This window comes from Eleutherodactylus coqui, chromosome 1, assembly GCF_035609145.1.
Source record: "Eleutherodactylus coqui strain aEleCoq1 chromosome 1, aEleCoq1.hap1, whole genome shotgun sequence".
NCBI classification, from domain to species: domain Eukaryota; kingdom Metazoa; phylum Chordata; class Amphibia; order Anura; family Eleutherodactylidae; genus Eleutherodactylus; species Eleutherodactylus coqui.
The window spans coordinates 168,884,570-168,910,607 of record NC_089837.1 but is presented as its reverse complement, the minus strand read 5'-3'; the positions used below and the strand labels follow the sequence as shown (position 1 = coordinate 168,910,607).

Sequence of the window (26,038 nt, the reverse complement as noted above, 5' to 3'; positions counted from 1 at the left end):
GTGCTTACATCTCTTGAACATTCCATATTATGTCTGTGTCTGGAGCATTGGATTCAAGTAAATGAGCCAGATAGTGTAATCTGTGATGTACTGATAAGAACTATTGTGACATTCAGAAGATGAGATTTTGTCTGTGATTTGGGACATCATATATGGTTACCTTGTTTCAGAGTATCCTAGAATACGAACTGATACATAAATCTATGTGTGTGCCTTAAGGCTGCTTTCACATCTACATTGGCGGCTCATTTTTCTTTTTTTGTTATGGGAGCAGGAATGGGGAATCCCCTGGCCGAATGGATTTGTCTAGTGACGGAGCCGTACAGTACCGAACGGACCCCATTCAGCTGACCAGCATGTTACTGGGTGAAAAAGTCAGTAGTCATTTTCCTCCAGTATTTTGTGCTGGGTCTGCAACGGAATCTCTAAATGGAAATTCCAGCGCAGATGAAAAAGCAGCCTTACCTGTTAAAGTCCTTAAAGGTAAACCCAAATAAGACGAGTTCTGACCACTGAAGAACCAAAAATAGTAGTAAAGCTCCTCCAATTTTAGTTATTTAAATATTCGTTAAGTTAAGGTAATGGCACATGCAAAGACCCTGAATGGCACCATTCTTTGTGTCAGTATATTGTATCAAGAGGCACTGTATTCTCCACTTTAGAATACCACCATAATACATCATGCCATACAGTGCAGTGTGGGCCAGACTCTGCTGCTACAAATCAATATACTTATCCCTACTTTTTATTTCAACACAGCTAGCAGAGGAAGATTTCGTATTTTAAGCTTGTAGTATCTGTAGTATTGGGTTGTCCGATTATGGCTAAAGTTCTTTCTATAAAAGGGTTATTTTTGCAAAAAAAACCATTTTTTTCTATTCCTGCACCTCTCATCTAATTGCCTATGACACTATGGAGGTCTTCTCTGTATATTACCATTAATTAAATGCAGTACAATCTCCTATCTGATGCTTATCAGGTACCATCTAGCTGTTGAGATTTCTGCTTTCATTGTTCTGTGCTATCAATCCCATGATGCATCAGCACAGCATTACATGTGCAGCTAGAGACTTTACCATCTCTGCTGCAGGCACACAACTGCCATTACATTTCGTATTCCCCTAAATAAGCTAGAGACAATAAGTATACAATAAGAAGGCTGAGCTGTGATCTGTTCCATTATAAGTGTGTGACAGGAGTCTCTGATGATCAGCAGTAATTATGATAGGCATCTTCTGAAGAGCATGTGTGGTGCATGCCATGTAATATCATGGGTCAGGAACACTATCTTTTCTCCTTAAGGAGAGCACCTACAAGGTGAGTGAGGAGACTTATAAGGTCATTTATGATTCTGACTTGCCGTTCAATTTCCAGTCATTGTTACAAGGCTTGTATAAAGAGTCTAACATTGACTTGCAGGAATGCTGCCTTCCAATAGGTGGCACTGCAGAGGTATTGTTCCATCTCCTTTATTTGCATGTAATATCATCATACAGGAGTTATGTTTACTGAGAAATTGACTAGTTTGAGAATACATAAATCCAAGTAAATTTGAGCTGGTCAGAACTGAGATCACATGACCATCTGAGGAGAAAGAGGTCAGGAGTATCACATAGAAAGGAATAACTAACCAAAGAAATATTAGATGATGTATATATACTGGTTGATAGCTACATACTGAATTAAAAGAAAATACATCATAGTGGCCTTTTAAATTTTAGATCTGTGCAATGCAAAGGCTTTAAGCAGGCTTAAGATTCAATTCTATGCTCCATATCAATACCACCGTCTTATTCACAGATAGGTTAATTTCATATGAAAAAAATGCAACAGGAAATAGAAGTTAAATGTTTTTCCTTCATACAGTGCAGAGAAATAAAATCTTGTACTGCTCTTGGGTCTTAGCCATTTCATTTTATTCATTATAAAACACTGCAAGATTTAATAGCTCAAATGAATACATTTAAGAAACCGTGTTTGGAAATACCTTCCTTTTTACTGTAAATCTCTAATCTGTGAAACTGCATGCTACCTGTGCACAAGAGAGAGTATCATACACCTGCTGGCAGAGCTGAAGAAGAAATCTCTCTCCTGCTATGCTGCTTATTTTTCTGGAGGTTTCGGAGGGCAATTCATTTCTATGCTAAACAACTGGCTGTCTGCCTTTTATTGTAAGACTAATGGGCACAAAAACAAAAGCAGAGAAAAATGAAGGTTAGAGGAGGAATATGTAGAATGGGGAAATTAAAAGTAGCAGAACAAACATGTCTATTTTACCTTCAGAAATATAAGCTTCTAGGAAATGAATTAGATAAAATGAGCATTGACATAAATCACATAAATGCAATTGAACCAAGTCAATCAAAAATAGTTTCCTTACTGTAAGCCCAGAAATAATTACAAGAAAAAAAATGTTTAGTTTGAGAAAAATATTAAACTTTTTATAACTACGGAAAGTTGATATAAAAATAGAAATGACTGCTAGGCCTCACGTCCACGGGGAAAATCAAGCCCGCTACGGATTCTCCATGGAGAATCCGTAGCGGGTCCCTCCTGCCCTGCGGACATGAGGGCTGAAAATAGGAATAAACTTACCCGCAGGGGTCCATGCGTGTCTTCTCTTCTTCGCGGCCGGATCTTCTTTCTTTGTGCGCATTCGCCGGGCGCATCCGCCGGGCCAAAGAAAGAAGATCCGGCCGCAAAGAAGGGAAGACACGCACGGACCCCTGCGGGTAAGTTTATTCTTATGTTAGGTCTCCCGCGGATCTGGACGGCTTCCATAGGCTTCAATAAAAGCCTGCGGGAGCCGTCCCCGGGGGGGGGGGGGGGGGGGGGGACCCGCACGAAAATGGAGCATGTCCATTTTTTTTCATGCTCCATATTTTTTTTAATTCACTTTTATTGACCATCCGTGGGTATTTATCTACCCGCTGGTGGTCAATGCATCCCTATGGGGTGCCGATGCGCGGGCGGGAGAAGAGTTAAAATCCGCTGCGGATTTTAATTCTTCTTTTCCCCGTGGACATGAGGCCTTAGACCTATTCATGTTTTTTAACCCCTTTAAGGATACAGTTTGGTTTGGACCCACAAGACATAGTGTTTTTTTAATCTGTTTTTTACACTATTTACTAGGGATGAGCGAGCATACTCGGTAAGGATCAGATACACGAGTGTGTATCGTCCTTACCGAGTACCTGCCTGCTCGCCCGCAAAGATTCACATGCTGGTGGTGGTGAGCGCTGTGTTGCGGGAGTGAGCAGGAGGGAGCGGGGGAGAGAGAGAGATCCCCCCCATTCCCCCCCCCGCTCTCTCCTGCCGCTCCCCGCCCCCTGCCGGCACCCGAATCTTTGCGGGTGAGCAGGCAGGTACTCGGTAAGGACGATACTCACTCCAGTATCTGTCCTTACCGAGTATGCTCGCTCATCTCTACTATTTACCATGTGGTATGATTTACACGTTAAAATTTTTTCTGCAGGATATAGAAATTACTTATAGACCCAGCACACTTTGTTAGCCCTTCAACTGCCATGGTAACCCACTGGCACCCATCATCAAATCATAGGAGTGCCACTGAGCTGACAAAGGGAATCCCCTCCCTCTGTCAAATTCCTTAAGGGCTATGATTGCTATTAATATTGGCATCCAAGGAATAAAGGTTAACATGTTAGATCCTCATATCAGCTACATATTACAGAAGATACCCACTAGTTATATTGCGTGCTCTGTGCTTACATCAGTGCTCACCCATAACAGTGTAATGATTTGCAAGAAGAACCATTTTTAACTACTGATGGTAAATTCAATCCAGCACAGTAATATCTTTGAGAAATAAGAGTCAATTTTGGCCAAAGTTATCACAGCTAGGGCTGCGACCCTGAGCAATGCAAGCATCTGCTGGAGTGGTGTATAGATAAAGCATACCTTCACTTGATACTGGAGCAGCGGAAATGTTCTCTAGTGTGATGTTTTTTCAATTTGATCAAGTTTTCATTTTAAAGGATAAATCTGAATTTGATAGATGCCAAGAAGGAACTACCTACTGGCATGCTTTGTGCCTATTGTAAAAGTTATTGGAGGATTACTAATAGTATGTGACTATTTTTCAAGGTTTGGATTATTTCAAATGAAAAATATTGTCAGTGGTATAGTATAGAAGACATTTTAGACAATTGCATGCTTCTAGATTTTTGCCTCTGTCCATAAAGACATGGATTGATGAGTTTAGTATGGTGGCACCAGAGTGGCATGCAGAGTCTTAGTCTTCACCCACTGAATACCTTAAGGATGAATTGGAATGCTGACAGCAAAACAGGCCTTCTCATAAAATATCATTACCTGGCATCACTGTCACAGGATGGGGTTGCTCAGGCGAGAACTGGCCCTCTCGAGGGTGAGGCAATTGAGACTTTTATCTGAAACAGGAATACTACACAGAAAATTGTTTTTGAAACATACAAGAATACAGGAAAATGACATGAAATCAGAGCGGAAACTGGCAAGGTGACTTGGGCCAGGAACAAAGTGGGTACCAACAGGACAGAGCAGGGAAAAGGATGTAGGAACGGATATTGATCAACAAGCAAGAAATAATGGAACAAACAGGGCTAAATAGTTATATAGCAGATCAATTGATAAAACAGAAACAGGTGAAGAATGGTGAAGTCCAAAGCAGGGAGGTTTAACTGTTAGCTGGTGAGTGACATAGCAGAACTGAGAAATGAAATATTAGAGTCGTCTGGATCAAAAAAACATAGAAAAGCATAGTTCATAACAATCACAAGTGATCTTATGGCTGAATGAGCACAAATTCTCACATAAACATACCAAAACCTTCGAGAAGAGTGGAGGCTGTTATAGCACAAAAGAAGAAAGGAGAAGGTGAATAATGTCCAAATTTAAACATAACTTTTCATAAGATAAAGCTAAAATATATGGTGCTTTGAAAAATCACAATCATGAACAAAGAATATCAATTATGTGTAACAACCAGAAAAACACTCTCATATGTATAATAATTAAATAGACACCACAGCCATGAAACAGTACTCACTGTGGAAAAAAGAAATTCAATGATGTATAGTCATAGTTGTCAGCAGGCTTCTTCTTCTTCAGGGGACCAATAAAGGTATAACCAAAATAGCACCACAACACTAAATAACTAAGTAATATTGTTAAAGGCATGTAGTAAAAACTATTTGTCAGCAGGAGTCTTCTTCTTTATGGTGACCAGAACAGAAATGGAACTAATTAAAAAAAACTTTCCCTAAATCTGCCTAATGACCACATCACCCTAACCGGCATCATGCAGGGCAATCGTACTGGAGGTCCAGTCAATAATATTACGTTCATGGCATTGAATTGATTCTCCCTCCCAAACTTGGAGGTGATGCCTTCATTGGTCCCCTGATGAGTCAGTTGGTAGCATGAAATGCCTTGGGACCCATGTCACTGATTGAGGACTTTATCTCTTTATACTCCCTTGTTTTTGCTCTTTTATCTGGGACCAAAACAGGCCTCTTTAGTATACATGGATTTAGCAGAGCTGCTCTGTTCAGGGCGATTACCCCACATGTTGCTGGTTAGGGAGATACAGTTATTAGAGACAGTTGTTTGAATTAGTCCCATTCCCATTCTGCTCACCCTAGAGAAGAAGACTCCTGCTATCACTATACATGACAAATGGTGTCCAGAAATATGAGCGGTTCTACAGGAGTGGTAAAACCATTCTGATTTATCATGATCTTCTATCATCACTTAATTTCACTGTGCCACAGTGAGTACTGGTAGTTTTGTGGCTGTGGTGTCTACTGATGTGACAGTGTTTTCCTTGTCATGTGATAATTGATAGTGCTCCCTTGACATATTGTATCTGACATATCTATGTATTATTGTGATTTGTCAAGGCACCATATATTTTAACTTTCTGTTATGTTTAATTTGGGCATTATTCACCTTCTCCATATGTTGCTTGGTGATTTTTTTTTACATAGGACCTACACTACTCTTGTAGATACAGCCACAAAAGTAGGTTTTGGAATTGGATGTCCGGCAAGCTCATATATGTGTGATAGTCAGGTGTCCACACTTTTTGGCATATCATATATAATGCATTTATTAAAAGAAAGGGTTTTTGCCGTAAACGCCACTTTACTAGACTATTACGAAGTGACCTACATTAATCTATATGAAGAATATATATGAATTATTTTGTGGTCCTTTCTTGCTGTAATATAGATTGCGGTATTTATCTTTCACGACTAAAAAACGTACATATCATTTTATTAATGAGTTAAGTGATAGCCAAAATTTCAGTGTTTCATGTAATGACATTTAAAAAAATCTCTTCACTCAAAGCACAACCTTGGTTTCACAAAAATCTTATCGTTTCTAGTCACAAACTCTTTTCAAATATGCTTTTGTAGATGATACAGTACAATATGTTAGATATCTCAGCAATTCTTGTCTTTGCTGTGCCTTTTATTATGCAAATTTTAGCACATAAAGGTTATTTGATTATTCAAGCTATAAAAGTGTTTGCTTTAAATATGGAATTTTTTTTAGCTTTATGTCATTGAAAAAGTATTTCAGTTTTACGTTACTGACAAAATGAAGATGATATGAACTGAAGCTTTTTCTCTAGCCTAAATACCTGTATGAATTTGTCATAACTATTTAACATCAACATAAGAGTATAGTTTTATCTTATATATGTTGATATGTTGGCACCCAGCTAGGTAACACACATACAGTACACAATCACACAGAATAGTTGTTCAAATGATACTGTATATATTCTGAAGGTAAGGAATGAGGAAAAAAGTTATAGCCTGGTTATTCACCGGCTTGGATTTCATCAAATCAAAATAGAGATACCAGAGATCCTTATTGTCTGTTGTGGAAGTTACAATATACTGCATATGTAGAATTCTTACACTGATTTCCATTCTTCTAATAGAAGTCAACAGCATCTAAAATACAGATCCATATTCTAGACTATCTGAATACATATCAGTAGTCTCTACATAGATATTATTAAAGGAGTTCTGTCAGAAAAAAAAATTTGACTCACCTGTGCCTTACGGGGCCGGTCACCGGGAGGCTGCTGCTCTTCTTCTTTCCCTCCGGCGGCCATCCGATCGCAGGGCAGGAGCTGGCAAAGTTCCACCTTCCACCCCTGCTCTGACCATGCCGGAGTAATTCCTGATGTCAGGCTCAGTGGTTGACGCGTCACAAGTAACGCGTCAACCAGTGATTGGCCTGGCCACATCTAACCTCTGCTGTCCTCGTAGAGTCGATGGCGAGTGCGCATGCGTCCCCCTTCCCGGCGCTCTTGTGCTCTTGCCATGGACGGCAGAGGATAAACACGACCAAGTCATCGAGAACACGCATGTGCAAGCAGGAGCCTCTGGAACCGCCCCCTCATGTGTCAGGTAAACAGCGGAGGGAAGAACAACAACAAGATTAGGTGAGTTAGCTTTGTCTTTTTCAATCTTTTCTTTTTACAGGTTACACTCTACAGAGATGCAGCACAGGATGCAGGTGAGTATACATTTTCTTTATTTTACTGACAGAACTCCTTTAACTCCTTGAGTGGTACGCCCAGAAATTTTCCAGGACGAGCTCCACTGCCCATAGCGATATAGCCCGGAAGATTTCCGGGCTATGTTTTACTATGGGAGCTGCAGAGCACACTGCCATAAGCTGTGACAGTGGGCTCTGCCTGCAGTGACCCACACAGAGCAGTGCAGGAGTTTGAAAAACAGAAGCAGGAAGATATTGCCGATCTGCTGGCAATCTCCAGCTTCTATTTTCAAAGTCCTGCACTGCTTTGTTTACAGGTTGCCATAGCGACCATCGGCTTGTCAGAAGCCATTCGATGGTCTCTGTGGCAGGGAGAGCTGTTGCTTGGCTGTTAGAGGATAGCCAAGCACCAACTCTTACACAGCAGACAATGGAGAAAACCTCAGATCCCTGCTGTGTTAACCCTTTACATGCCGTGGTCTATAAGACCACAGCATGTAAAAGGCTGACAGAGGGAGGGGGCTCCCTCTGTCAGAGAATAGCCGGGCACCAGCTCTTACACAGCAGAGAATGGAGAAAATCTCAGATCTCTGCTGTGTTAACCCTTTAAATGCTGTGGTCTATGTGACTGCAGCATGTAAAGGGTTGTCACCATCGGACCCCCAAATGTGATCAGGGGGTCCTGATGGGTCTCTGTGGAAGTCCACTAAAGGGACAAAATTATTTTAACAAAGTAAGAAAATAAAAGGTTAAAAAATTATTAAAAAAATTAAAACAAAAACACTTGTCTCCCTTTACTTTGTAAAAAATTAAAAACAAAATTACACATGTGGTATCCCTGCATCGTAATGACCCAGAGAAGGAAGTTAGCACATTATTTAACCCCTTAATGACAGGGCCCCTTTTTTTCTTTTTTCCCCTTTTCTTTTTTTCCTCCCCCCGTTTAAAAAATTATAACTCCTAGATTTATTCATTGATGTCGCTGTATGAGGGCTTGTTTTTTGCGGGCCGAGTTGTATTTTTCAATGGTGCTATTTAAGGTACCATATAATGTACTGAAAAGCTTTTACAAAATTCAAAGTGGAGTAAAATGAAAAAAAAATCACATTCCACCATCTTTCAGTGCGTCTTGTTTCTACAGCGCACAAACTGCAACAAAAATGACATGATAACTTGTATTGTTTTTCTTTTTGCTGTAGTACTTGTATTTTTTTTCAAAGACATTTAATTTTTTAAAATTATTTTCTGCTGAATCTTCTGCGCGCAATAACTTTTTAGTTTTCCGTCGATGTACTTGAGCAAGGGCTCATTTCTTGCGAGATGTCCTGCAGTTTTTGTTAGTACTAATTCAGAATACATATGACTTTTTGATCGCTTTTTATTGCCTTTTTTCTGGGAGACAGGGTGACTTTTTTTTTTGGACTATGTTCACATGCGGGGTAAATAATGCACTACTTTGATAGATCAGACTTTTACAGATGCAGTGATACCAAATAGGTATATTTCTTTTATGATTTAGATTTTTTTATTTAAGATATGGCAAAAGGAGGGTGATTTAAACTTCTATCACTTTTATTTTTTAAACTGTGAAAACGTAGCAAAAAAGAAAAAAACTATCACAATTTGGTATTGGCATAATCGTACTGGCCTGCAGAATTACTTTAATATATTATTTATACTGCTCAGAGAATGCAGTGAAAAATAAAAATAAAGTAAAAAAAAAATGCCAGAATTACAGATTTTGTTTTTTAGTCTTGTCACTAGAAAAAATTGAATAAAAAGTGATGAAAATTTTACATGTTCCAAAAAATTAGATAACTAAAGACTGGAATTCATTCCGCAAAAAAACTAGGCCTTCTAGAGCTCTGGCAATGGAAAAAAAAAAATAAATATGGCTCTTGGAATGTCGCCACACAAAAGCAAACCTTTAAGAAAAAAAATGTTTTAAATGTACAAAAATAGCAAAACATACACATCATGGATCCATATTTTCCTTATGCTTGTAGCAGAAGTCATTTGATTTTCCAAATGCAAGATATTTAAATAATATAGCAAATGACTCCAACTACCTTCGCGCTTAGACTGGTACAAGATACAGTATGTCAGTGTTAGTAATTGCTGGCCTATACATTTTACTAGCTGCTTAGTTGTCAAAAAATTAAGCCTGTGCTGCAGGATTGGTAAATGTAATTTTCAATGTGTTACATATCTTAAGTTCTGATAGATCAAGAGAAAAAGGGAAGTAATGTTTGCACTTTATCCTCATCAATATCTTCAGTTTTTTAAAAAATATTATTTTATAGAATATATCACAGAATGAAAATGCAGGTTACATTAATTCAGGTTGAAAGACCTGGAAGAGGCAATAAAGAATGGGACACACAAGTCCCTAACAGAAATGATAAGTTTAATTACTTGTTAACATAAAGTTAGAATTAGATTTGTATTATTTAAGTATACAAGAGGCCAATACTTTCCCACAATAATAATATTTTAGATTTAAGAGGAACAAAACAGAAAACTAAAACAGAAAACAAATAAAGTAAGGGCTCAGTCACATGGGCGCATCCGGGCGTCGATGCACCGGGTGTCTTCCTGCAGAATAAGACGGCCGCACTGCAGGTACGGACGTTTCTTCGCACCACTGGTGAAAAGAACACATGACCGGCTTCATGTGTTCTTTCTTCCGGCGCGGCAGAGAGTCGTCGGCACTGCAGGTGCGTTCGTCTTCTTCGTGCAGGAAGATGGGCACATCGGCACCTGTATGCGCCCGTGTGACTGAGCCCTAATAAGGTAATATCTACAGTTTATTGCAAAAGCTTGAGTTTGCATGCTGACAGTGATTTCAACTTTGCTTAAACCTAATTCCAAGGCATCTACAATATATGGTATTGTAATCATTACATATCCATAGGAATAAGTAAAAAATGCTATGGTGGTTGTTAGCACAATAGTTACTAATGTATTGTAGTGTATTATTAAATTAGTTCTACATCTGCTATTTATTAAACAAATACAGCGGTATCGGTATTTTTCTGCTGTGAATACCCGAGATTAGAAGATGGAATAAAAGATAGTAATTTAAGCTTAGTTCACATCACATCTGAACCTTCTTTCAGACTTATATGTTGGGAGCATTGCCTGATGTACATTTCTATTGGAAGGCTCTGACATATGCCACTGTGGGGCACGGTATAAAAAAACATATACCTTTTGGTACAGTTTTTTGCCAGATGCCTCTGTAAAAAAGAATAGTTCAGTTTGCTTTTCTGTACAGAAATGTTTGTGATCTACATTATACAGTAGTGTTTGCCGTGTATGCTTTTCTGGGGTATAAAGAAATGTACAGTAGGTCAGTGGGAACAGAGGCTAACAAAGTTTTCCTTTGGTGTACTCTACATTACAGGATACAGGTTTTATAGCACTATTTTATGTAACTAGTTTTAGTCTTATATTCAACAACATCATCATAAGTCCAGCAGACCTTTAACCCCTTCAGTGGCAGGTTTATTATTACATGTCATGCCTCACAAGGCAGGTTTTTCAACAATGCAATTAAAACCCCAGAAGATTTCAGATGACAGCTCAGTGCTCTGCACATTTCAGCAATAGAGCTGTCCACTGAAATATTTTGGGGTTTAACTGCATGGGCAGTGCAGCAAGCCCCGGAGATTTTCCGGACGTTCCACTAAAGAGGTTAACAGTCCTCCAGCATCTTTGAAGAACAGTAATAGCATTTAGTATCTATGGACTTTTATATAATTCATTTTTTATAGAAATATTAAATGACTAAAGAGCTGATTTCGCCACAAATATTGCTGGCAGATTCCTAAAGTAGGGTCCAAACACATCAACTACCATAAATTGCTAGAATAAAATGGAAGCATTGCTAAAAAAACACTGTATCTGTAACTTACAATCTGCTCTGTGGCCTCATCCTGGAGAGCGCTTGATCAGCTTTTTACTCTAATGGGCCAACAGGTTACAAATTGGCACAATACTTTCCTAGCAGCTCTGTCACTTTGTTCTAGTAATCAGTTAGGTAATAGTGGTCAGACGATCATGACCATCACTGGTCAAACACTGCTGGCATATTTTAGCAAGATGCCACCAATGTCTGTATTAAGGCACTAGTTTTAAGCTTTGGAGAGTCTACTATTTATACAAATGTTCTCTCTTTTTTCAAAATAACTGAAACTACTGTAAATCAAAGTTCTGTCTCCTGATGCTGGTAAGGATTGAGGGCTCAGTCACATGGGGCGCCGATCCGCCCATGTCTCTGGACGATAAAGACGGCCACAACGCGTGCGGACGAATCTCCGCATAACTGGCTCCATTGCCAGCCATATGTTCTTTTTCCCAGCCGGTGCGGAAAGTCGTCCACACCTGCAGTGCAGCCGTCTTATCGTCCAGAAACACGTGTGGATCAGCGCCCGTGTGACTGAGCCCTAAGGATGCATATGAACTTTGTCAATTTTATTTCTTTTATTAACATGGTGCTTATTACATTTTATATATTAATTAAGAGCATTGATAATTCACTATTTTTTTTAATTATTTGTCTCAAATATATCCATTGTCTTCAGCTGAATGTGGAGCAACAGTTATTGGAAATGAAGGAACACTTTTATCTCCAAATTTCCCTGCCAACTATGACAACAACCATGAATGCATATACAGAATTGAAACTCAACCTGGAAAGGGAATCCATCTATGGGCTAGAAGTTTTCAGTTACTTGAGGGTGATATTCTAAAGGTAAAAAAAATACATAAAATTGTCTATGGGGATGTATGGGAAAGAATTAATGTTTAGAATACAGTTTTCTAAAAATATGAATTTTTATCCTTAAAGTCAATGGTAAATTTTAAGGGATAAGTGAAAAAAACTTTTCATGGCAACAACTTAAAAATAAAATAATAAATCTTGTTATTTGTATAGCGCCAACTTATGCTCCAGTGCTTTCAGATAATTTATTTATTACCCCCCACGAAGCTGGGTACTTATTTTACCGACCTTGGAAGGATAGAAGGCTGAGGCAACCTTGAGCCAGCTACCTGAATCATGCAAGGATTGAACTTGCAACATTCAGGTCATGAGCGAGAGCTTAGGATTGCATTTCTGCTGATTTAGGCCTCATGTACATGGGCAGGTTGAGTTCCATGCGGGAATCCCCCATGGAATCCGCCCCTGCCCACGACCAGTGAGCCCTGCATACCTGAACTTTCCTGTGGTGTCCACGCGGATCTCTTCACTTCTGGGTTTGCTATACTGTGCATTGTCCTCACGGCTTGCTGTCAGACATGCACAGTACAGTTTTTCTTTTTAAATCTCCTGCATTCCTGTGGATCCGCGGTCCGTCCGCAGTGTCAGCTGCGGGTGTGCCATGGATCGGAGGGCTTCCATTGACACCCTGCGTGTGGGATCCACAGCAAAATGGAGCATGCTGCAATTTGTTTTCCGGACCAAAAGGTCCGCAAAACAAATCTGCATGCTTTAATTAATTTGCGGATGCTAATGCTTCCGTATGGGCAGCTTGATTTGCGGATCTCCCCTGCGTGGAATCCGCAAATCAAACCCGCCCGTGGATATTGGGCTTTAACACTCTTCGCTACACATTACAAAATCGCAGTAAAAATTGGCTTCCGCAAATTATATAGAAATAGTCAGCAAACATAAACATTAAATGAGTAAGCATAACAAATGCTGAAATAAAAATGTAATGTTATATCTATTGTGATCTACAGCTTATATCCAGTATTGCATGATGCCATTCTTCACCGTTCCCTGCATCTGGAGCATACTGTACAGACCCCAACTAGCCCTTTATCATAGAAACTGTTTTGTGTAATGTTTACACAGTAGAATCTAATCATTTTCAACTTTTGAACCTCCAGTTTCTGGAATTTCGACTCTCAGAACATCCTACAAGCCACAAACTTGTATAGCCTGTTCAAAAATTGAGTTTTATAAGATCGGGAGAGCCAAATGTTAAATGTCATTGCACTGCACTGTAATTTCACAAAAATAAATATTATCCACAGTTTCAGGAAAATGTAAGTGAACCCTTACGGATTACCTGGATTTCTGCTCTGATTATTGATAAAATGTGGTCTGATTGTTATCTAAAACACCAGGCTGAGGCTAGTATCCTTAGGAGGATCTTAAATAATGAGGCAAATAAGAATATATAAAGCCAGAAAGAGGCCTACAAGTACCTGTCAAAATGCAACCATCTCCATGAAGCGCCACTGTAGGATGCTCTGTGGCAGCTTCATCAGGAAGATATTAGCAGATCAGTGTAGACAAACCTTTAGGACCTTTTTGCCTTAGCACTTTATTATTGTATGTCTAGGTCTGGTATATAGTTGGTCTATTTTTACTGTTTGCTGTTTTGTGTATATTCAGGTTTTCTGAATGGTGCTTTTTCCGTATGGTATTTTATTGTTTTTTAACTAATCGTGTGTTCTAAATAAAACTTTGTAAAATATTGAGATATATATATAGTTTCCATTTATTTATTGCAATGTGTATTTCCGTTGCTATGCTACTTTTTCATCATGTGCCACATGCATCTTTCTTCGCATAGGGAGGGTACCTCTGTTTCTTTGTGATTTTGCAGTGCCCGCTCTGCTCTTTGTTGTACTGATTGTTATCTAAACCACAATTACAGACAAACACAATCTAGCTAAACTAACAACACACAAATTGCTGTACCCTTCATGACTTCTATTGAGCATATTCAGTAAACATCTACAGTGTGGGAGAAAGAGTAAATTAATTATTCCATTTATTACCTCTAGATTCCCTTTTAGCAACAATCACCTCCACCAAGCATTTGCCTTAGCTGAAATTAGGATTTCGGACATGGAGGAAGAATTTTGGAATATTCCTCCTTACAAATGTGTTTCAGTTCATCTATATATTTCTGAGATACCTTGCATGTACATTCCTTTTCAGATTTTGCCACAGTAGTTCAATAGGGCTAAGGTCAGAATTCTAACTTCGTAGTTTTGAAGCACAAATTTTCTCATTTCTCAACCTAGTTTTTAGTTAACATTCTTGTGTGCCTTGGGACATTATCTTGTTTCATCACTCCAAATCTTGAGGTTATAGGAATGCTACACTCAGGCAGCAATGCAGCCCCCATGCCAAGATGCTACCTCCACTATGCTTCCCAGCATGCATGAAGTTTAGGTGTACAGTGTTCTTTTTCCTCGAAATATTGCATTGTGTATTTGTGCTGAAGCTAGTGATGAGCAATTACTGGAGTAAACCGGGATCAAGCTGAGTCCACCAAAATCATTGTGAATCGGAACTCAAAAGGAGTGAAAATCAGGTTCACTAATTTGTCCTCCAGAAGGTCCCTAATGCAGCCAAAGCCCCACAAATTGCATGAGAATACAGCCTTACACCTCCTCTGAACGATTTGTAAAACTAGTGTGCAGTGATAAGGAAAAATTCTACCAGGTGAACAAAACAGCCAATCGTGGGCCTCCTTCTCCTCTGCAAAAAAGTAGTAGAGCTACCAAAAATTACGCCAAGGGAGACAGGAGTGTGATGCTTGCTTTAAAAGCAATATCATAAATTACTCAATGGACTAGTTCTACCAGGTGAACAGCCAACCCAAGCTTGCACCTTCTCCTGGAAAAAGCTTAAAGGGGTGGTCTCGCGAAAGCAAGTGGGTCTATACACTTCTGTATGGCCATATTAATGCACTTTGTAATATACATCGTGCATTAAATATGAGCCATACAGAAGTTATTCACTTACCTGCTCCGTTGCTAGCGTCCCCGTTGCCATGGTTCCGTCTAACTTCGGTGTCTTCTTGCTTTTTTAGACGCGCTTGCGCAGATGCATCTTCTCCCTTCGGCTGGTCTTGGAAGCATCGGCGTTTTGGCTCCGCCCCCTTTTCGCGTCATCGCGTAGCTCCGCCCCCGTCATGTGCCGATTCCAGCCAATCAGGAGGCTGGAACCGGCACACGTCATGGGGCGGAGCTACGCGATGATGCGTACAAGGGGGCGGAGCCAAAATGCCGATGCTGCCGAGCGGAGCCGAAGGGAGAAGAAGGGAGAAGACGGATCTGCGCAAGCGCGTCTAAAAAGGCAAGAAGACACCGAAATTAGACGGAACCATGGCAACGGGGACGCTAGCAACGGAGCAGGTAAGTGAATAACTTCTGTATGGCTCATATTTAATGCACAATGTACATTACAAAGTGCATTAATATGGCCATACAGAAGTGTATAGACCCACTTGCTTTCGCGAGACCACCCCTTTAAGAGCTACAGCTGGAAACATGGCAGATGCAGAAGGAGAGCTCCATGCAGGAGCTGATATACTCTTGGACCATCATGGATAAGTGCTGCCTGTGACTATGAGTCTTACCATATGCTTTTGTTGCCAGCTGCAACAAGCTGAAAAACACACCTCACTTAGGCTTCCCCTGCCACTGGCGGTGGTGCAGCAGCAGCAGCTTTCTGCTCCTGCACCATGAGCCTCAGAGCTGGGATCCGTTACAGATGCATCCCTACAGTCATAGAGAAATGCTCTGTATTTTGAGGTTCCTCTCCACCGCCAAAATGAGAATTGTAATTTGGCCTTGTAGCAGGGATCAAGAGGGTGGCCTGACGTGTGACAGCTGCGGTAGAGAATTGAAAATTTCCTCTGCTGTATCTGCCACAGATGTGGCAGATGTAGCAGCAGGGAATTTTTTTAACTAGCGGGGATGAAGGAAAAATCTGCCGCATGTGGCAGATGTGTTCTTCATCCACGCGGCGAACAGGTAAATATATATATTTTTATATATATATCTATGTATATAAAGACGAAAGCCCTCACTGACTCACTGACTCACTGACTCGCCAAAAGTTCTCCAACTTCCCGATGTTGTAGAAACATGTATTTTGGCACAAGCATAGATTATCTCATAAATAGGAAAAGTAATTGGGTCCCAACTCGATTATTCAATTCTAGCGCAAAAGAATTGGCGTCGAAATTTAACGTACATAATCTAAATCTCTCACTTCCCAATGTCATAGAAACTCGAAATTTGGCAGGAGCATTGATTATGTCATAAATAGGAAAAGCTAATGGGTCCCAACTCGATTATTCAATTCTGTGCTCAAAAGAATTAGCGTCCAAATTTTACGTACGGAATGTAATTTTCTCACTTTCCGGTGTCATAGAAACGTGAAATTTGGCACGAGCATTGATTATGTCATAAATAGGAAAAGCTATAGGGTCCCAACTCCATTATTCAATTCTATGCGCAAAAGAATTAGCGTCCAAATTTTACGTACGGAATGTAATTTTCTCACTTTCCGGTGTCATAGAAACGGAAAATTTGGCACGAGCATTGATTATGTCATAGATAGGAAAAGCTAATGGGTCCCAACTCCATTATTCAATTCTATGCGCAAAAGAATTAGCGTCCAAATTTTATGTGAGGAATGTAATTTTCTCACTTTCCGGTGTCATAGAAACGTGAAATTTGGCAGGAGCATTGATTATGTCATAAATAGGAAAAGCTAATGGGTCCCAACTCCATTATTCAATTCTATGCGCAAAAGAATTAGCGTCCAAATTTTACGTACATAATCTAAATCTCTCACTTCCCAATGTGATAGAAACATGAAATTTGGCACGAGCATTGATTGTGTCATAAATATGAAAAGTTAATGGGTTCCAACTCGATTATTCAATTCTATGCGCAAAAGAATTAGCGTCCAAATTTTATGTACGGAATCTAATTCTCTCACTTTCCTGTGTTATAGAAACGTGAAATTTGGCACTAGCATTGATTATGTCATAAATAGAAAAAGATAATGGGTCCCAACTCGATTATACAATTCTAGCGCAAAAGAATTGGCGTCAAAATTTTACGTGCAGAATGTAATTTTTTCACTTTCTGGTGTCATAGAATCGGGAAATTTGGCACGAGCATTGATTATGTCATAAATAGGAAACGCTAATGGGTCCCAACTCGATTATTCAATTCTATGTGCAAAAGAATTAGCGTCCAAATTTTACGTGTGGAATGTAATTTTCTCACTTTCCGGTGTCATAGAAACAGGAAATGTTGTACGAGCATTGATTATGTCATAAATAGGAAAAGCTAATGGGTCCCAACTCGATTATTCAATTCTATGCGCAAAAGAATTGGCATCGAAATTTTACGTGCGGAATGTAATTTTCTCACTTTCCGGTGTCATAGAAACGTGAAATTTGGTAAGAGAATTGATTATGTCATAGATAGGAAAAGCTAATGGGTCCCAACTCCATTATTCAATTCTATGCGCAAAAGAATTAGCGTCCAAATTTTATGTGAGGAATGTAATTTTCTCACTTTCCGGTGTCATAGAAACGTGAAATTTGGCAGGAGCATTGATTATGTCATAAATAGGAAAAGCTAATGGGTCCCAACTCCATTATTCAATTCTATGCGCAAAAGAATTAGCGTCCAAATTTTATGTGAGGAATGTAATTTTCTCACTTTCCGGTGTCATAGAAACGTGAAATTTGGCAGGAGCATTGATTATGTCATAAATAGGAAAAGCTAATGGGTCCCAACTCCATTATTCAATTCTATGCGCAAAAGAATTAGCGTCCACATTTTACGTACATAATCTAAATCTCTCACGTCCCGGTGTCATAGAAACGGGAAATTTGGCACAAGCATTGATTATGTCATAAATATGAAAAGTTAATGGGTCCCAACTCGATTATTCTATTCTAAGCACAAAAGAATTAGTGTCCAAATTTTATGTACGTAATCACAAAAATTTTTCTTTTTCAGTGAAGAGCTTATATGTAAAGCTCTTCCCTGAAAAACAGTTCAGTGGTGCCGGCAGACTCTTGTCTTCAATGGAGCCGCCAACAGCAGCCGTGGCTCTATTGAAAAGAGTGCCTGAATTTTTTTCTTTTTTACACTAAAATTTTTCATTTTCAGGGAAGAGCTTATATGTAAAGCCCTTACCCGAAAAAAATGCAGGGGTGACGGCAGACCGTTGTTTTCAATGGAGCCGCCGGCAGCAGCCGCGGCTTCACTGATTACAATGCGTGCATTCCCTATGGTGCACGCATGTTCTATCTTTGCAGGCACCCGCCTGTAAAGCATGGACATGTGAGCACACCATAGGGAATGCATTGTTGCAAGTAGAAGCGTGTTTTTGTGCTTGCATATGCACGCACAAAAACATGCTCGTGTGAAGCCACCCTTACATGGTGGTGCCAGGAGGAGCAGCTTTTTGTTCTAAAAATTATGGATAGGTATTAGAGATGAGCGAGCGTACTCGCTAAGGGAAATTACTCAAGCGAGTATGGCCTTTTGCGAGTACCTGCCCGATCGTCTCAAAAGATTTGGGTGCCGTCGGGGGCGGGGAGAGGTGGGGGAGAGCGGGGAGGAACGGGGGAGATCTCTCTCTCACCGCTCATCCCCACCGGCACCCGAATCTTTTGAGACGAGCGAGCAGGTACTTGCAAAAGACAATACTCGCTCGAGTATTTGCCCTTAGTGAGTATGCACGCTCATCTCTAATAGGCATCAGAAAATGTGAGTTAGCATAGAGCATGATATTGCATAAGGCATCTGTGTACAGCAGCCTGAAGGGCAGCATTTCCTTTGAAAGGAGCTATGTAGTGCTTACATTAAGGCACTGTGCTTGTAGATGTTTGGGTTGGTATTTTTTTAAATTCCCAAACAATTTGAATTATGAAGTATATGCCAATGTCAGTGAAGGTGGTAGCGTCGCTCAACTTCTGCTCTCAATGGCAGTGTAATTTAATTCCCCTTACCCCACAGGTATCTGCATAAGGCCTGCAAATAATTTTAAGTGGCCAGACTTAAAAGGACACTATTGTATGCATTTACTATAGGCCACCTGGACAAGCAGAAGATATTGATGAAGTCTTCCTACATCAGATGGCCAAGCTCTCGAAAAAGCATGTCATAGTGACTATGGAAAATTTTAACTATCCAGACATTTGTTGGGAATCTTTCTCAGGTGAAAGTAATGGATCCAACAAATTCTGATCTGCTTTTGCTGACAACGTTATCTTCCAAAAGGTAGAAGAGAAAACAAGGGGATATGCTATCTTGGACCTTATTCTTACCAACAGGGAGGAAATGGTTGAGGAAGTAAGGGTGGCTGGGACCTTATGAGGCAGTGATCATGTGATACTTGAATTTTGGAAAAAAAGGGGAAGAAGACCTGAGAAAACTCAGACCTCAAGGTTAGATTCAGAAAAGTAGATTTTAATGAACTCAGAAAGAGGTTACGAAGAATCCAATGGCTGGATGTTCTTAAGGACGGAAATGTGCAAGAAGGTTGGAAAATATTGCGAAATGAGATTATCAAATCACAATCGTTAACAATCCCTAAAAGAAGGAAGAATGGAAAGCATTTAAAGTGACCAGGATGGATGAACACAGAACTTGCACACGTTAAAAACGAAGAATAATATGCTTAGCAAATGGAAAGAGGGGGAAATATCGAAAGAAGAATACAATGCTATGTGCAGAAACTGTAGGGCAAGTGTCAGAAAAGCTAAAGCTAATATTGAATTGAGGCTTGCAACAGAGGCCAAAAACAATAAAGAAGCGTTTTAGGGGTATATCAAAAGCAAACGAAAATTCAAAGATGCTATTGGATGCTTACAAGATAAAAATGGTGAATTGGTTAAGAATGATGTTAAGAAGGCTGAACTTTTACATTCCTATTTTGTATTTGTTTTCTCTCAGAAAGTAGATGGAACCTCAGCTGATCTTCCCTGTACTTGTGAGGGAATAAAAGAATGCAGGCTATCTATAAGCAGAGAGATGGTGAGGGAACACTTAGCTAATTTGAATTCAAATGAATTCAAGTCTCAAGGTCCAGATGAATTACATCCTAGGAAACTAAAAGAAGCAGCAGAGGTAATTGCTGAACCACTCGCCATAATCTTTGAAAATTCCTGAAAAACAGGAGAAGTCCCAGAAGATTTGAAAAGGGCAAATGTTGTCCTTATTTTTAAAAAAAGGGTAGAAAGTGGAACCAGGAAAATACAGGCCTGTGAGCCTGACTTCTATACCGGAAAAGATCTTTGAACAAATTATTAAAGAGCATGTATATAAGTACTTGGATAAAAATGGGGTAATTAACCAGAGCAATCATGGGTTTGTAGCAAACAAGTCATGCCAGATGAATCTACTTTCCTTCTATGACAGAATCACCGACTGGGTTGATCAGGGAAATGCGGTGGATATAGTATATCTTGACTTTAGTAAAGCATTTGACAAAGTATCTAATACCATACTTATTGAAAAATTGACCAAATATGGGATTGACAAGTCAGCTGTTAGGTGGATTCACAACTTGCTGAGTAGACTCAAAGATTGGTCATAAATGAATGCACATGCAAGTGGAAGAATGTATCAAGTGGGGTACTACAAGGCTCTGTCCTAGGCCTAGTGTTGTTCAACATTTTTATAAATGATCTGGAGGAGGGAATTGATTGGAAACTGATCAAATTTGCTGATAACACAAATCTAGGAGGGATAGCTAACACTAGGGAAGAGAAAGAGATTATTCAAAAAAATCTAGAAAAGCTTAAACTGTGGGCAGTGACTAACAGAATGGTATTTAACAAGGAGAAATGCAAAGTCCTACATCTGGGCAAGAAAAATAAAAAAAGGACATACAGAATAAGAGGAATTGGGCAAAGCAGCACATGTGAAAAAGACTTGGGTATACTAATAGATCATAGACTGAACATGAGTCAACAATGTGATGCAACAGCCAAAAAGGCAAACACAATACTGGGATGTATTAAGAGAAGCATAGAGTCCAGATCACATGCGGTAATTATCTCCCTCTACTCTTCCTTCGTCAGACCTCATCTGGAATACTGTGTCCAGTTTTGAGCACCCCACTTTAAAAAAGACATAGACAACCTGGAGCAAGTTCAGAGAAGAATTACCAAGATGGTAAGCGGTCTGCAAATCATGTCTTATGAGGAACGGTTAACGGATTTGGGAATGCTTAGCTTTCAAAAAAGAAGGCTGAAAGGAGAATTAATAGCTATCTACAAATATCTGAAGGCTGTTACAGTACAGAGGGATCAGCCCTATTCTCATTTGCACAATGAAAGGCTAGAAGCAATGGGATAAAACTGAAAGGGAGGAGACATAAATTAGATATTAGAAAAAAATTTCTGACAGTGAGGGTGATCAATGAGTGCAACAGGTTGCCACAGGAAGTAGTGAGTTCTTCTTCAATGGAAGTGTTTAAACAAAAGCTGTACAAATATCTGTCTGGGATGATTTAGTGAATCCTGCCCTCAGATGACCCTGGAGGTCCCTTTCAACTCTATGATTTTATGATTCTATGACTAGCAACTTTGAACAATGTTTGAGGCCGCAAATTTCTCAAAGTGTAGTTTGCCTGTCTGCTTTGCTGCTGTATCTTATGATGGTAACATAAATATACTATCTCACCATGAAAAAAAATACATTTTGTATAGGCATCTATATGTGATGCAGTTTCTCTGTTGGTATACAGGCTTTCACTCCAACAACAATGTATCCTCTGTAGATTATTTCTCCCTAAGAATAGACCCCATTTTGTATAGGCATACAAATATGATGCAGCTTTTCTGTCTTATGCTCAGCTGTATATTGGCTGCTAATTACACTGTGTCTATGTTATATATGGCTAAATCACTTGATACAGGTGTCCAATGAAACTGCTGCCTATATGCAAAATGCAGGACACATTTTTTGATTGCATCAAAGTGCCCTGGCTGCTGATTGGCTGCAGTCTTACTTCTGTAGCAGGCATTTTGGGAAATTCAAACTTCTTTCAATTTTGGCCAAAAATGAAGTTGAACTTACCAGATGTCTTGATTTTTCCACCCTGCCAATCAAAACAAGGAACACTGCTAAAAAGTTCTACTTTTGTGTTCGCTGTTCGTAGATAGGAAGTAGAATTGAGTGAACGTACTCTTCCGAGCTTGATGATCGTTCTAGTATTAGCATACTCGATGGTGCTCGCTACTCGAGCGAGCATCACGTCGGGTTTGACCCCACCCCAGTTTTGGCCCCTCCCCGCTGCGACGCTGCGCACGTCAACAGTAGTTTGTGGCTGGCTTGGCAGAGGAGAGAGAGAGAGAGCACGAACACATGAAAGAAAAAAAAAGGTTCGGCAACCGGTGGGTCCCATACAAAAATGCTCGAGACTCCCATTAAAGTCAATGGGGTTCGTTACTCGAATTTTACGAAAAGCTCAACTCGAATAACCAGGACCCGAGCATTTTGGGGCTCTCTCATCTCAGCATTATGAAACATCTATGTTGTCTCAAGTTAACCTGAGATGGACCACTATATTTTTTTGGATCACTGGATTCTTTTGTGATGACTTTTCATAAACACCAGTCTAGTTCCCAATCATTGTTTTAAAAACTTGTTTTAAGAGTCATTCATTGATTTGAAGGAATGCTGCCCTCCAATAGTGGTGCCACAGAGGTATTGTTTTATCTTCCTTATTTGCATGTATTACCCAGAGGAGCATGCATGGCCTTATAAGTTTTGTCACTCACCTCCTTAGTTTCTTCTCCTCCATACCCCTTCTGGGAGCTCTCCTTCAGTAGAGTTGACTCCCCTCCTGACTCTAATAGTTGACGCATGAACAAAGATTTTTACGGTTTGTAGAGTTTTATGTATGTCTTTTACTTTTACCCTTGCATTCTTTCTAACCTTTTTTCAGGATTACCCATCATGCTCTTCTTGTGATGTTAACAGGATGTGTACTCTTAGGGAAAGTAGCAACATTCCTGATTTTTTTTCCATTTGTAGTCAGTTTGTTCAGGATTGATGTACTGGTCTTTAGGAATGCTTTAGTAGCCTTTTAAAGTTTTGGGTGTCTCTATAACACATATTCTGAAGTGTTTTAAAAGTTATTTGCTTCAAAGCATGGTTCACACCAACCAATTTGTCTTGAGAAAAACAGATCTGTCAACAACCAGGTTTTGTGCACCTGTATTTAAGGGCAAAACACTTGCAAAACCCACACTTCAAATCTCATCTCTTAATTGAAACACTCTTTGCCAATTAGCTCTTGGAAAAATCATTAACACAGAGGTTCACATACTTTTCCTCCCTGCACTGGGGATGTATGCTCAATGTGTTAAAAAAACATGTGAATGATACAACTGATTATATGTTATTGGTGTAGTTACATTTCGTTCATCTAATTGTGAATTAGATAAGATTCAGATTGCATTTTATCACTAATCAATGCAGAAATCCAATTATTTTCAAAGGACTAGCCTTTTGTTGCAATTGTACCTTCTGTGGATCTAACTAAATATATGCAAATTCGATCTATGATAATAGAAGATACAAAAACGTATAAAGCTCTGCTAGAGCTAATTTAAAAATATGTATATTAAACACATGCGTTGCTACATTTATAATATCTCTATTAAGTCTACCAAAGCAACCCTCATAAGATATAACAGCTATAACAATTCTCATTTAAAGGGATTTTCCAGAACTTTACTGTTGATAACATATCCTTTGGATAGGTCATCAGTAGTTTATTGGCAGGCGTCCAGGATCCTGCCAATCAGTTGATATCAGTGAGCTGTCATTAAGGGCAGAGGCAGAAGCAAACAGGCATAGCTCCCATTGAATTCCTCAGAGCTGTTCCGGCAATACCAACCTGGGTCACTGCAGTATGAACAGAGCTGTCTACTTTTGGCTCTGTCTGTAATGATAGTTGACCCAATATCAGTTGATTGCTGAGGATCTCGAGTGGTAGACCCTTGCCAATCAACTGTCAATGACCTATTTTGAGGATAGGTCATTAGTAATAAAGTCCCAGATGACTCCTGTATTCAATATATCACATACATATAAGTCATTAACAATGACTACCATTGCACAAATAGAGTGACATCGCCACTGTGTACAGTATCATCATGTCCTAAAAAGAGATAGCTAGAGATGAACCCCCCTAAAATAAAAACACAAGTACTGTGCAGTAAATATTGATAGTGTAATAGTGCTCAAGTATATAATTATATACATCAGCGGACACTAAGTCAATCTTGGCCTCCGCTTATGGCCTCTCTCCTTGCATCCTCGCCCAGGAATCTCACTATAAATTATTGGTATGCTGGTATAAAACTCCACAATGGTTGCATGCATACAAGTTGGCACCACATGACAGATGCTGGAGATGTGGCGTGGAGATTGGTTCTTATCTGCATATATGGTGGTCATGCGTGAAACTTGAGACCTTCTGGAGGGGAGTGGGCGCAGTGCTGGGTAGGATCAAACAAAACTTTGTTCTAATGCCAGAGATGATCTTTCTATGGAGACCGTCCCAAACGTTCCATCCGCTGAGAGACAGGTTGATAGCCCATTTGATCGACGCAGCTAAAGCCCTGATTCCGCTGCATTGGAGGGACGAGACTCCCCCCCTTCTTTCGCATTGGAAGGAGAAGGTGGATTGGATTTATAATCTAGAAGAGCTCGCTAGTTGGCAAAACAACACACAAGAGAAATTCATTACAACGTGGCACCCCTGGCGTGATCTGAGGCTCCTAGACATACTATCCCAGTAGTCAATGCTGCTATCCTATATTCCCCCCCCCCCCCATACCCTCACCCTGCCCTTTTTTTCCACCCCCCGCTTTTCCCACAAGTTGTTATACAGGTATTGAATTATATACACGCGCTCCCGGGGCCAATTAGGTCCACTCGGGACGTGGATACACTTCGGCACCGGTACCCTGACTTTGTGTAACATGCTATTGTTGCGAATTATCTGTTCAGGGCAGTAGATACCTGTTTAAAGGTTGATGTTTATTTGTCAAGTAATTTTCCCTGTACGTATCTAAAAATCTTGAATAAAATCTGATTTGAAAAAAAAAGAAAAAAAGTATATAATTATATAATATCAAGATCATGTCACACATAGTAAAGATGAATACACAGATCCATGTTACTGTATAAGTGGCAAAGTGATGGCATCTGCCACTACATTCATTTCAGCAGGATTTTTTCATCTGGGGAAGGGGGAGTGGGTGGTGGTGGGGTCTAAACATCAGTGAAAGTAGGTTTTTATATAGTACAACATTTATATCCTCCATAATGATAATCTATTACTGCCTATGACACACATGACCTTCAACCAACAATAAAGATGCCTTTCAGCAATTGCACTTCAACGTTCACATAATACTATATATATTCAGGAAAAAGGCGGTCACATTTCATTTATTATTCCTCTCTACGTCAGGAACCAATAAGGAGAGCACTTTCACCATGCACATCAGACACACATGAAATCCTATGATGCGAGATGGAAACAATCATATATTTCATGGACACCGCCACTCAGATATGTGGCATAATCATCAGTCTGCCCAAAGTTGAAATTAAACAGACTTCCATTCTTCTAATTGTCGGGGAATCCAGTGGCTGGGGCCCACAACAATTAGTCCAATTGGTAAATCATAAATAGCTATCATAA

General features: G+C 39.7%; 1 protein-coding gene across 1 annotated transcript in view; it reads left to right on the top strand.

Annotated features, from left to right (window-relative positions):
- CSMD1 (CUB and Sushi multiple domains 1) overlaps positions 1-26,038 on the top strand; it is a 1,401,348-nt gene that overhangs the window by 971,292 nt on the left and 404,018 nt on the right. The window contains exon 22 of the mRNA XM_066607269.1: positions 12,108-12,277. Coding sequence (XP_066463366.1) covers positions 12,108-12,277 — 170 coding nt within the window. The remainder of the gene's footprint in view (positions 1-12,107; positions 12,278-26,038) is intronic.